This window comes from Toxotes jaculatrix, chromosome 2 (genome assembly GCF_017976425.1).
Source record: "Toxotes jaculatrix isolate fToxJac2 chromosome 2, fToxJac2.pri, whole genome shotgun sequence".
Taxonomy (NCBI): Eukaryota; Metazoa; Chordata; class Actinopteri; family Toxotidae; genus Toxotes; species Toxotes jaculatrix.
Window position 1 is genome coordinate 17,345,607 of NC_054395.1, and position 13,041 is coordinate 17,358,647.

At 41.1% G+C, this 13,041-nt stretch overlaps 1 protein-coding gene across 4 annotated transcripts in view; it reads right to left on the reverse strand.

Annotated features, from left to right (window-relative positions):
- arhgef25a (Rho guanine nucleotide exchange factor (GEF) 25a) overlaps window positions 1–13,041 on the reverse strand; it is a 45,111-nt gene that overhangs the window by 4,193 nt on the left and 27,877 nt on the right. For all 4 annotated transcript variants that reach the window (XM_041054562.1, XM_041054553.1, XM_041054584.1 and 1 more), the window contains 8 exons: window positions 8,939–9,240; window positions 8,303–8,413; window positions 4,346–4,470; window positions 3,494–3,560; window positions 2,970–3,073; window positions 2,649–2,718; window positions 958–1,047; window positions 295–387 (listed from right to left, as the gene is read on the reverse strand). In XM_041054562.1, the coding sequence (XP_040910496.1) occupies window positions 295–387; window positions 958–1,047; window positions 2,649–2,718; window positions 2,970–3,073; window positions 3,494–3,560; window positions 4,346–4,470; window positions 8,303–8,413; window positions 8,939–9,240 (962 nt within the window). The remainder of the gene's footprint in view (window positions 1–294; window positions 388–957; window positions 1,048–2,648; window positions 2,719–2,969; window positions 3,074–3,493; window positions 3,561–4,345; window positions 4,471–8,302; window positions 8,414–8,938; window positions 9,241–13,041) is intronic.

Here is a 13,041-nt window from a genome sequence, read left to right on the forward strand (position 1 = left end):
AAATTCTGTGGTAAGAATGGAGTCTCGTTATGTAATTTGCCTCTTCCTCTCTGACTAGAAAGTAGCCTGAACAGACAACACACCCTGTGTGTCATCAGTGTTTCTGCACAGAGGGGTGTATGTGTGTTTGTGTGCATGCTTGTATGTTTACAACCCCGTGACTGACCCTGCTGTGTGTCAGACAGCTGCTCAGTGAATGCCAATGTGTGTATGTGTGTGTGTGTGTGTGTGTGTGTGTGTGTGTGTATAGGTGTTGGTGTGTGATCAACAGCACCGCAGTGTCCTGCTTTTCACCTTGAGCAGCAGCTGGTACTTCATGATCCTCTGGACAGGTTTGATGAGCAGGTCATTGAGCTGCAGCCTGTGGCCCAGCTGCTGCCGCAACTCCTGACAGCGGAGACGGACACAGCAACACAACACCAATCAACATGACAGCCACAACACAAAACATGGCAGCTAATGGCCAGTATAATGGTTCTAAAACAACAATCACAGGGATCATACTGTTGTCTTCTGTTTAGAGTCATTGGAAAAGAACCAATTACAATCTAAATAATAAATGACAGCTGAAAAGACACCCACATGGCCATGTATAATATATATTATAGGAACAGTTAGACAGTCATGCATACTAAATGTCTTATTAACTATAAGCTTGAGGGGCAGATGACCATGTGTACCATGGATATGAAAGCATTTGTCCTGAATCAATAAGTCAATCAACAGTAAATTAATCAAAAACAACATTTGGAATGGATTATCATTGAAGTCATCTATTAACTAAAATCCTAAACATTTGCTGGCAGGTTCTCATTTGTGGGAATTTGCAGGGTTTTGTTTTTTTTTTTTTTCCTTTTTGTTGGTCAGACAAAACAGTCAATTTCAAGATGTCACCTCTGATTTCTGACAGTTTTCTGACAATGCACAGACTACTTATTGAACAGTCAATGGCCTCACCTCAAAGTAAGTCTCAATGTACTCTGAGACAATGTGTTCCGACTTGGGCTTGTTCTGACAGTATACAACGTACATATGCAGACGCCTCTCCTGCATCAGAAGCCAAACAAACGTCTCATTACAAAATCATTCAGTCAAACCTTTGATACAAAATAACCCACAAAATGAAAAAGGCTTTACAACTTACACATGAGCTGTGAGAGAAGTGTGCCTTTGATTGCATTACAAATAAATGAAAAAATGCTATTCAAAGTGAGCAAAAACAACAACAATCAGTGTGCAGTGTCTCTGGTTGCTGCTTGGGATGAAAGGAAGCAGAGCAATAATGATTTGTCTCAGAGTGAGGGGCCTTTGAAGCTGACTCTGTCTGGTTGGTGCCTACTCTTCTGTGACTAATTGGCACAGGAGTGCAGATGTGGCAGTCCTGAACAGCCTAATGAAGTTACATGTAAATGAGCATCAGGTTATGTATAATTTAAGCAGGTTACCCTCAGTGTAACCGGAGTCTTTTTAGAGCCTGTCGATATAAGACTGTACCTAGCAACAGGCTGGTTGGCTCTGTAACCTAGAGACCAGTGAGCTGTTCCACCTGAATATGGACACCATTTAACACTGCAGACGACAGCCACATGTGAAATACAAGGGAGTCCCCTGTGCGTGGAGTGTATCTGTCTACCAGTCTTCTGTATAAGAGTATAGCTGCATGTTTACATGTGTTTATATGTTACATGTGTGCGAGTGAGCACACATGTTGCACATTGGTTACAAAGCTCTTGTTAAAAGCAGATTGGCTTTTCTGCTTTTCATTAGGGCCATGTTCCCAGTCTGCTTGTCTTCACAGTTTGACACCACGCTTAGATTTAGTTACAAGTTTCTTTATTCCCCCACAGGCTTTTTAAGTTGATTATCCAGTGTGCTGAGCCTTATTGAATTGTTTAAAGACAGAGAGAGAGTGAATACAGCAAAAGAGAGACGCAGACATTTAACTTAATCATCTTCAGATAAGAAGCAAAGCCAAGTTGGTCAAATTACCCATCATGTCTGCCAAGTCTGCATGTGCCACCACCTAACCAATATACATAAATCTAATTTTGCTCCCTATACAAGCCCTGTGACCCTGTACTGGCCCAGGCTCTATTCTATTCTGAGAACAATATACTTAACAGTGGCATTTCTTGCACACATTGCTTTCCTTCATCCTTGGACCAAGATACGTAGGGAGAAGTAGGTCGCCTTTTTGGGTGGGGAAAAAGCCTTCAAATCAAAGGGCTTGAGCTGAGGGTTTGTTATTCCTCGTCCTATTCATGTTGTCTTTTTTGGCTGTTTTTTCCCTGGTGTTTCCTGACCAGTTCAGCCCAGACTGGAAATCGGCCAGAGTGTCGTTTGTGTGTATGTGTGTGTGTGTTTGCCGCATGCACTGTTGTAAAAACACAGCCTGGACTGAGACGTATCAGTAACAGGGAAGTGGAAGGAGAGACGCTGGCAGTTGAGAGAGAAGAAGAGACGTATGGTATGGGATAAACAGGAGCTCTGCGTGTTTTCTTAGCTCTATTTACCCTCACTCCAAACAGCACAAGGAAGCAGACCCAGACACTTCCACTGATATGTGTGAGTGTGTGTGTCTTTGTGTGTGTCTGTGTGTGTGTGTCTGTGTGTGTGTGTCTGTGTGTCTATGCAGTAGTCATACTCACATGTTTAATGAAGAGCTGAGCCAGCATCTCTGGCTCTGCCAAACACTTCTCCAGCTCTCCCAGGAAGTAGCTGCAAAGAAAACACACACGCACGCACGCACGCACGCACGCACGCACACACACACGCACGTATACAAGCACAATCATCCCCAAAACAGAGGGTCAGATTTGTCTCCTGACCTATTGTTCCTTTGTCCTCTGCTCAGACACAAACACAATACTCTGCAAATCACTGTTTGTCTTTCACTTTGAATGCAACTGGAGCAAACACACAATTTTCCCCATGTGGAAATAGATATATTTTTTAAATCAGGGACTCACTCTTTATGCCAGTCAAATATTTGGTGAATGTTCCCAAAAACAATCTTATCTTTTCCCTTCATGTCCTCCGGTATACCTTTGGAGCTCATTGTGGCCATGTAACCCTGCAAGGGAATGACAAAGCTGGTGACGCCTGTTCACACTTACAAAAACTCACACCTGACTCTGACTAACACCAGTAAATATAGATTGTTATAACACACCACAGCAATCACACACAGGCTTTTATTGAGCTTATATTAACTCTCAGATGACAAGAATTCTTCTCTGAACCAAAAGATCTCAAGCTATTTAAGGCACAGGGAGATAGATGCAACATAATACTCTTCAAGCTAATAATTCATAAAATCTGCTTAAGACTGGAGAAGGTGGGATGGAGGCAGACCAAAGTGTGAAGGAAAGTGGAGACGTTCTGATGATAAGGATTTAGAGAGCTCTCTCTGACAGACTGGGTGGATGACTAAGTTCCTTCTTCTCTGTCAGTGCAGATTGTATGTTCTTAGCTGCCAGAGTGTGAGGTTTACCTCCACAATGAGCCCCAGATCTCCCACATAGTGCTTCTCTGTCTCAATAAGCTCCTTCAGTACATACCTGTAAAGATACAAATGAGGGAGGATTAGTGTTAGAGTTATGCTGCCGGATTTGTTTTGCAAAATCTCAGTAATACTTTATTTTACAAGTCCAAGTTTCTGAATAATTTTCCAGAAAGGAACTGATACAAATCTGTACTGTTGTATATCCTGTAAAATAGTATGCAGTCTGGTAGTTACAGGGAAAATGGAGCCACTATTCAACTGGTACACTTCCAGTTAATGAAATCCAATTAATTGCAGTCTTTCAGCATACAGCAGGTGAAGACTTCATTTGGAGACTTCATTCTTGACCTTAGAAAAAATAGTTTGACAAAATAATCTGAACTCATTGTGGCACTAACCAGCTATTTCAGGAGCCTTTAATTGCATTTCATGGTCTTCTTCACCAAATAGAGTTTACTCATTTGCCATGGAAATGGCTCTCAGTTGTCTTTGCGTGACCTGGGTACAGAATTTCAGTCATGTGATAACTCTGTTAGTGTTGTATATACTGCTATACCTACTTTCAATGATATCCTGATTCATAAAACTCAAGTAAATATGTGGGCACTAACTATATATGTCCATTTTCCCTATAAGCAGATTGCTAATGCTGCTTAGGCTCTTAGTCTTGTTAGGACTCAATTAAAGGAGGAACTCATTTAATAAGATGGAGATTTTTGCATTTTGCATTTTGTTAAATCCAACACATTTCTGAACGGCAGCTATATTCTGCCACAAACACGATACTGTTTGTGCCAAACAATATGATGTGAGCCATGTTTGCACTGATAAAACACATACATGCTTTTCTCCAAGGCACTTCTCCTCTCCTCCTCAGTGTCAGCTGCAGCTGACCATTGGCTGGAGGTGTCGTCCATCAACACTGAGCCACTGTCATCTGGCAAAATACTGGTGGACTGAGTGTCCTGAGGAGGCAGAGACAGACAGACAAAGAGTGAAACTGTTTATCACAGGTCCAGTGCCAGTAATATGGATCATTCCGGGAATAAAGTAAGCAAGGGGAGGTAACGCGCAGGAGAGAGATGATAATGATGCAGGTTGCCAAGGTGACCAGGGAGAGCAGAGAGACACAAGGAACGGAGATTGAATGATAAGGAGATCAGATTCAGATTGTCACCGTTAATGATCCGTGCTGTGCACCTAAGCAACAGATAGATGGAGAGAAAGAGATTAAAAGATAAAGAGTTAGAGAGAGCTTCAGGCTAGACAGATGTAGGAGCCGACAAATAAAAGCTGTGAAGGTTCTTGATGGAGTTTAGGCTTCAGAGGAAGAAGAATACAATTACTGTGTGCCCACTGGCAGTGGCATTAGAGTTCTGATTTATGTGTGAATTAATAAATCATATTTCCTTGTTTTGCCACCTGCTGATTCAAACATATATGCAAACACATTGCACAGAATGTTTTGTTTTTATTTCTGCAGCTCTACAACAGCAGCAACTATGTCATCATTTCCTAATTCTGCCTTATTGGTTGCAAATAGAAATGCACGCAGGAAAACCCAAGGTTGCTCTGATCTAATCAATTGTGTTCGGTGTTATATACATAACCTCCTTTTCATGCTTTTTCCTGGAATTGATATCACTTCCTGTGGAGACCCTTGCACAAATATAGTCATTGTGCACATTGCAACAAAGCCTGCAAAGACTCATCACTAACTCAATGGATCCATGCTTCACATCTGCACCCAACCATCGTGTTTATGTAACCTATTTCTCTGTCACAATAAGCTCACTTTTCTTTATATTGTCGCAAAATGGCGCACTACCATTTCTCTGTACAGTTGTATCTACTTATAAAGGTCTTCCCTCTATTTTTAGCCACATTCTTCAAGGGGTCTCTTTTTAGCTTTTTCACTCTCCTGATTGTGTAAACTTATACGAGCAGCTGTCTGTCTTCACCTAAATCCCTGTGTCCTGTTGTCCAAGTCAAGCAGAACCTCCCCTCCTTAAAAACATACACAAACCTGCTCACACACCACAGACATACACCTAATCCCCCAGACTACCTTTTCAGGCGGCTGCCCAATGGAGAAATAAATAGACAGATGGATAGGCAGATAGACACACAGGCAAATGGAAAGAGAGACTGAACCTTCTGCTTGTCTCCTCTGGCCCAGTTTCATTTGTTCACCTGCCATCTCCCTGATAAACTTGTTGGCGTCTACAAAGCTGTGAGCTTTCTATTCTGTCACTGGAACGTGTGAGAGAGAGAGAAAAAGAATGAAAGAGACAAAGTGAAGTGCAGAGAACAGGGTGTAGGGAGAGACAGAGAGGCTCCATGAAGACCCTTGCTCCCCCTACTCGTCTTGCCCCGCTAGGAGTGATCCAGCCTGGCTGACAGGTCTCCCTGGCTCCCTGATCACTTCCAGATGTGCAGTGGCAAAGCCCACAGGAAAAATTCCCCTCTTCTCTCTCTGTTGCAAGTTTTGTTTTTCTACCCAGAAGCTCACAAAAAAAAACTGAAAACAGTTTTAGTAAAAGCTTAATCTTTTAAAGAATCTATCCTAACAATTCAATCAATCTCAAAAAAATGAAAAAAAAAAAAAAAAAGTGAGGTTTCATGTGAAAGCAATCAAAGAATAATTTAAGTGTCATTTCTTAAGATTAAAACAAATATTGTTGGAAATGGTTTGTTTTACAACAGCTTTTGCTGTTTACGTTGTTGTCCAAGAGCACAATGTTCAAGTCATGTAATTATTTTTAATCTTATAATTTTATATCTATTTTCATTTATGTATTATATATATATATATATATATATATATATATATATATATATATATATATATATATATATATATATATATATATATATATATATATATATTATATATTATATTTTATATTTTATATTTTTTTTACTTTTTTTTTGCATTGCTCCTTTAGGGATGCCACACAGATTTTCATATGAATATATATATAAGTATATAATATATACCACTTTTTGTGGCTTTAAATGTGATGTTTTTAACACCAATTGTCAGGCATCATACTCAGGAATATTTGCTGATGCTCAAAATGTTTTTACATTTCTGGCGGTGCCATCAGAAGTTTCTTATTTTGTCATGCGGATGAAGCAGACCATTGAAAGGACCAATCTTTAGAAATGGAGACACAATTCAAATGCATGGTGATGTGCTACGGACAATACACAGTTACATGGTGTCAAGTGCTGAAAACTGCAATTTAATAGCATTGTTGCCAGTGTTGCAAAGCAAAGGATGGCTTTGAAGAGATCTTACAACAGCACCACTCGTTTCTTTTCATTATTTCTTTTCCTGTTTCTCTGCGAAAGGGTTCCTCGGTTATTTGTTTATCGGTGGGTTGAGATGACAGACTGTACAAACTGTTCTTCAGGAAAAGCAATTTCATAAATGTTATGATCTGGAGTTTCTGGCTTCCTTTTTGACACCACAACTTGTTTGAATGGTAACATACAATCAGAAGAACTTTCCATTAACCAAGAGATAATAAACATTTAATCAAAAACCTACATTCCACTGTGATTGAGAGTTTAGAGACAACAGTTGACGAAAAGGTTAAAAACAGCAATGCATATTACAATGGACATGTGGCCAATGAAGATGGGGTAGAGAGACAGAAACCAAAGCTTGGAGATGACTGACCTACATAATTTAATCTCTCTACCTCTACCTCTCTCCACCTCCCTCTCTCCCCCTGCAAAAGGTTGGCAGTAAAAACACCAAAGTCCTGACCTCATCCCCTGTGATGTAATCGTATTAATGGCTTTTGATGTGTTGTTGAGACTGAAATTAGGATTTAAGTGCTCTGGTGTCGATTCACCAACCCAGAACACTCCACAATGCTCAAATGCTCAGATATCATTATTGTTTTATATTGATAGGGCTCAGGCACCGATGATTCATAGGACATTACTGCTGCTCAAGCTTTCACCTCACAGCAACTTAATACACTCTTTTGCCATGAGCAAGCGACCGCGAGTGTTTGATGGCGAAATGAAAGCATGTGTGCACACATAGCATTCTTTGTAAGTCTACAGAAGTGGAGTCATCTCTCATCACATCTGCCATTTCGTGCTATTTCCTATTTATCTCCAGGCATGTCCCTTTGTAACATGTTGAATGTGAGTCATACATCACACAGGTCACTGTCAAACTTTGCCCTCTGGTTCTCTGGTGCATTGATCTGCTCTGAGAGAGCCTTGTGTTCATTTAGATTCCCTTACATGCATGTGCTTTATAGTATGTCCATATGTATGAGTTTACTTGTGTGCAGTTGTGCATATCTGTGCGTCCCTGGTCGTGTGTGCGTATGTGTGGTTACAGAAAGCAGCGTTCCGGTGTGCATGTTTTGCTTGATAGTTGAGCTTGGCCAGCAGCAGTAGAGTTAGTCATTTCCAGATCTGGCTGGGGGACCATGGAGACAAAGAGTACTGATGTCATTGCCCCGCCAGGCTGGGTCCTCACTATTATTACTGCTACTCCTCTCAGAGACTGTCTACAGTAAACTGTCGGCTAAAATGAATCAGCAGTGGACTCCTCATGGTTTGAATCTCATTATAGCCAATTACTGATTCTATAAAACAGAAGGGTGCACTCAGGTTTTCTGACATCCCATCAAAAATTTACTACCTCTAGTTAAGCTACTAACATAGGTTGTGCTTCATGTTATTTCTATGTGATGAAAATATTAAGTGGAGACTGATACAACAGGTAAGAGAGTGTTAGTTTTACAGTATATTATGCTGACAGACCTGGGTGTTTGGCAGTGACGTACAGCCAATCAGTGAGTCAGTTATGTAGCTGGGGGACTGGAGAGTAGCCGGTGACAGGTCCTCAGGGCTTGCCAGGCCATCTTTCCACTCCTGGAACACACACACGTCCGCAATGTCAGAGCAACGCAATATCAACATGATGCAAAATGTCTGTACAGAGTGCACGTGCACAGACATACACACATACACAGGCAGCTGCACAACAGTAAAAGAGAACACATGAGTCACAGAACATGGCAGCATGAGTTCCTGCAGGCTGAGCCAGCAGTGCTGCTGTTATATAATATCATTGCCACCTGCCGTGATACTTAGCCCTTTGTGGATCAACGCTATAGCAAACTTGTGTCTCTGCTGATATTCTAGAGCTACCCAGTGTAAACAAGTCACAGTCATTGGGTTGTGTTTATATAAGACTGGAACTTTGCATGTTTACCTCAGAACCAGTTGGTGTGAGAATAATTCCAGTTAATGAGTTTATTTATGAGGTGGTTCATCTCAGATGTGTAAAAGAGACTGTGAAGCACAAAGCCAGTTTGCAAAACCTTGTTTGATTAGTTCATTTGACCAAGAAGAAAAAAAAACATCCTTGTTATAATTTCAGTTTTTACGTCTCACCAGTTCTCTGTGGGTGACAGGCAGGATGCTGACAGTGTCATCGGGCCTTTGGGAGCTGCCCAGGTCCTGGCTGTGGGATGGAAGAGGTGGAGGTTTCCCCTCAAGTTTGCGGACCTGACGCTCTCCTTTGGCAGTGGCCCCAGCACTGAGTTTGCGGACAGGGTTTGTGAGCCACTTTTTCAGGGTGCTCACCGAGCGTCTGGAGCCTGGGGAGCTGGGGGCCGAGCTGCCTGATGCCTGTGGGGGCAGCGACGCCACAGAGGTGGAGATGCTGCCCTCGCTGCCTGCTGCTGAGTACGAGTCTGGAGAAAAGAGGAAGAGAAAGAGACAAAGAGGATTATTGGTAAAAGAATAAGGGTTTAATAGGTCAAAGGGCAGAGTACACTTGGACTCTCCACATTCAGACTTCCACAATCAATGGATCAATTAATCTACGGACAAAAAAAGTGCAAAAAGATCATTTTGTTAAAGACAACAGAACTCCCATTAAATGAGGACACCGGTGTAGGTCAGTGAGAGGTGATGGAGAATTGAAGGCAGAAGATATGTCACATCAGGAGAGAAAAAGTAAAGAAAGAAATCAAAACAAATTGTGGATATATAAATAGCCTTCGTCTTCAAACACAGCTGTGCAGCTGTGAGCTGCACTATAAAAGACACACTGTTCTGTTTATGTCAAGCAGACCACAGTTTTTTACATTTGAACTATGCGTCCAATCACATGACCAGCGCACTCTCCAATGCAAGGCAGACTGCAGAGGTCACGATGGTCAACGTTTGATGTGAAAAATACTCCAGACCAGTTGCACATCAGCTGCTGCACAGTGAAGTCAGGAGGACATGCACTGAAAAAAATGTTTTGTTGAATTCACTCTATTTTAATGTTGAAAGTGGTTGGACACAATACATTACAATACATCCAGACATATTTTTTTAAGTTGGCTGTACTTAATATTTTTGAGTAATTTCAAATAAATTATGTAAGTAGTTTCAGCACAAAAATTTGTTACTCTGATTTCTTTAGTAATTCTAACTAAGCCCATGTTTAATTTTCACAATTTTATTTAAAACAATCAAAATGCATATGTAGATGTGGGGGTGGCCGAGAAACCCTGTATACAACAATGAGTTGTGGCAGACTGGAGCAATTCCCAATTCCATTTTATTTGAAAATAAAATGGAGTCTTGTTCAAAAACTCCACAGTAAAAAATGCACATTGGGCCAATCAGAAAGATAAAAGTAAGCAAAAGGGGGGGGGGGGGGGGGATTCTCAAGAGCACTTCTCAAGAAGAATCAAAATAATACAGAACAAAAGAATTCACTCTAAACTGCCTTTCTGGTTATACCCTTAAAGTTTGGGCCCATGGCAGGAGCTACAATCTGGAGCTGTGTTCAGGAGCTGTGCTTCTCTCCTTTAGGCTCCGGCCACCACAGCCTCCTCACTTTTATACTGGTGGACTGCACCAAGAAATCAATATCAATTATCTCTTCCAGCACACTTACAATAATCCCAATACTAAATAACATATTATCAAATAGAAGTTCAGTTAAACTTACTTTAAAAACACATATTTCTTTTTAAACAAGATACTTATACAGGTCATTTCACCACAAAAGACAAAACACCCCTCCCACTCTACCACACTTGGTTTCTTCCCCTGTGAACCCCCCTATTTAACCAAATGGACCACTCCAGCTCAGGTTTGGCTGTTCCTGGTCTGACAGAAGAAGAAGTGCAACAAAGGAGACAGGTCAAAAAAATTTAAATTCAATAAATCAAATACACGATCACAGTGTGACTTCTCTCCTTCACCCTCTCCTCCAAATGTTCATACCACACACATCACGACCAGCAGTTCACACCAGGATCAACATTCTGATAAAATCTACCTGAGAAAGAGCACATGTAAGGCACATGTGTAGCACATGCATTTTTTTACTGTGAAGTTTTTGAACAAGACTCTCATTTTGTCAAATAAAATGGAATTGGGAATTGCTCCAGACTGCCACAACCCATTGTTGTATACCGGGTTTCTCGGCCACCCCCACATCTACATATGCATTTTGATTGTTTTAAATAAAATGAGTGAGAAAGTGAATTGAATGAACATATTTTACATAATGTAGAATAAAACAATTTAATTTAAAGCACAATAACAAATTATGTAACCACAATATATGAATTACATAATGAATTTAAGTAAATTAAACATGGGTTTAGTTAGAATTACTAAGGAAATACAAAAAAGTAACAAATACTCAGAATTTTCATGCCGAAAGTGCTTATATAATTTATTTGAAATTACTAGTACAGCCAACTTAAAAAATGTGTCTAGATTTAGATGAATGTATTGCGTGCAACCACTTTCAACATTAAAATTGAGTAAATTCAATGAAACATTTTTTTCAGTGTGGGAAGTGAGCTGAGGGGGGCGCTGGGACCGGACATCCACTTTAATCCTGTGTAGAAAGGAAGGTCCTTGCTTGGGACTGTTTGTTTTTTCTGTCTTGTCCTCCATTCCCATCCTGCCTCATCCACCCAACCCTCCCGCCCTTCCTCCTGTCTTCCTCCTGCCTTCCTCAGTCCTGAGATAGCTCTTCCTCTGAACTGTGTGTCTGGAGTGTTTTATCTGTTGCGTGCAAAAGCAGGTCATTCATGCCTCCCATCCATCTTCTTGCCCTAGACCTGACCTCTGACCCTTGATCACCACTCTCCTACAGATGGAGAAACACTCACTCTCGCCAGCTAAGACTCACTGCCATGGCTTATTATTGTTCAAATGCTGCGGCTATTTCACAGCAATTCTCTGCGTTTTCAAAGTCGATGGAAAAACTGAATGAATCACCTTTAGTTTTAGAGAAAATACGCTTTCCAGAAAGTTTTTATTATATCTGTGAATTCTTCTTGCATTTGTATGTAAGAAGACAACACTGACCTAATTTCAGCGTTGCTTATGTGAGCCACAGAGGAAGATCTTATCACAGCACTCATCTGTAAGGCACAGACTACAGGAAGCACACTGACACAGCATGGCCCATTTTGTGAGTGTCCCGACTTCAAAGGCAATGCCAGAATAAATTCACAGTCCCCTTTAGTGTTCATACTTAAAGATATTGAGCTTTTCCACATTTTATTCATTCGATTACTTTCCCTCAGAAATACAACAGCAGCCACTGAACCGATCAATGAAAATGAACTGTGTAAAAATGTCCTCTACACTGCACAAACCTCAGTCCCAGCGTTTGAGAAACGTCTGACCTCAGAGCCACCACTGCACACAAATTTAGATAAAACACATCATTTGTGAATTCCAAGTGCTATCAAGAAAAAAACCTCTAACTTGTCTGTTTGTGTATTTCCACCACAGACAGCATTTCCTATGTAATCTTTCTCCAGCATGTCTTGTCATACATTTCACAGGCAACATACATGCATGCATGTGATCCCAGGGTGGCCATTTTCCCCATCGTCTCCTCCACCGCTCCCACCCCCATCCACATGAAAGACTGGAGTGTGTAAGGAGATCTGAGCGTTGTGGGGGGGGCTGAACAGAGGAAAGACACAAGGAACAGAGAGAATAAACAAAGAAAAGATGAAAAAAGAAGAGAAAAGAACAAATACGGGATGGGTTCATAAACAGCAAGACGACATGAAAAAGAAACAGCAGTGCCTTTTGCTCTTTGTGAAATGTTGTAGCTGCTGAAGACAAAAAGCAGATATCAAAAAGCATCTGAAAGCCATTGTATTTATGGCTGGTGCTGTAAAAAGCCTGGGGGCAAAGCATGCACCATCTCTGAGGGTCCCCAGCTAGATAGAAGAGAGAGGATGTAAAAATTATGGGGAGCACATGTGATATATGTGATACGCCCTCCCAGCTCCAGGTTCAGTCAGGCCAGGGTTTAGGGGTCACAGTGCAGAGACACAGCCAGCGACACTGTTTCTAACCCTCTGCAGACATCAGCTGAGATAGCTTATCAAAAAAAGAAAAAAAAGAAAGAAAGAAAGAGAGAGGCAGACACCTTCTCTGTGCCTGGAAGCAATTAAAAGTGAGTGGAGACAGCAGTGCAGCTTCATGATTTGAGACCCTGTGTCAGAATGACA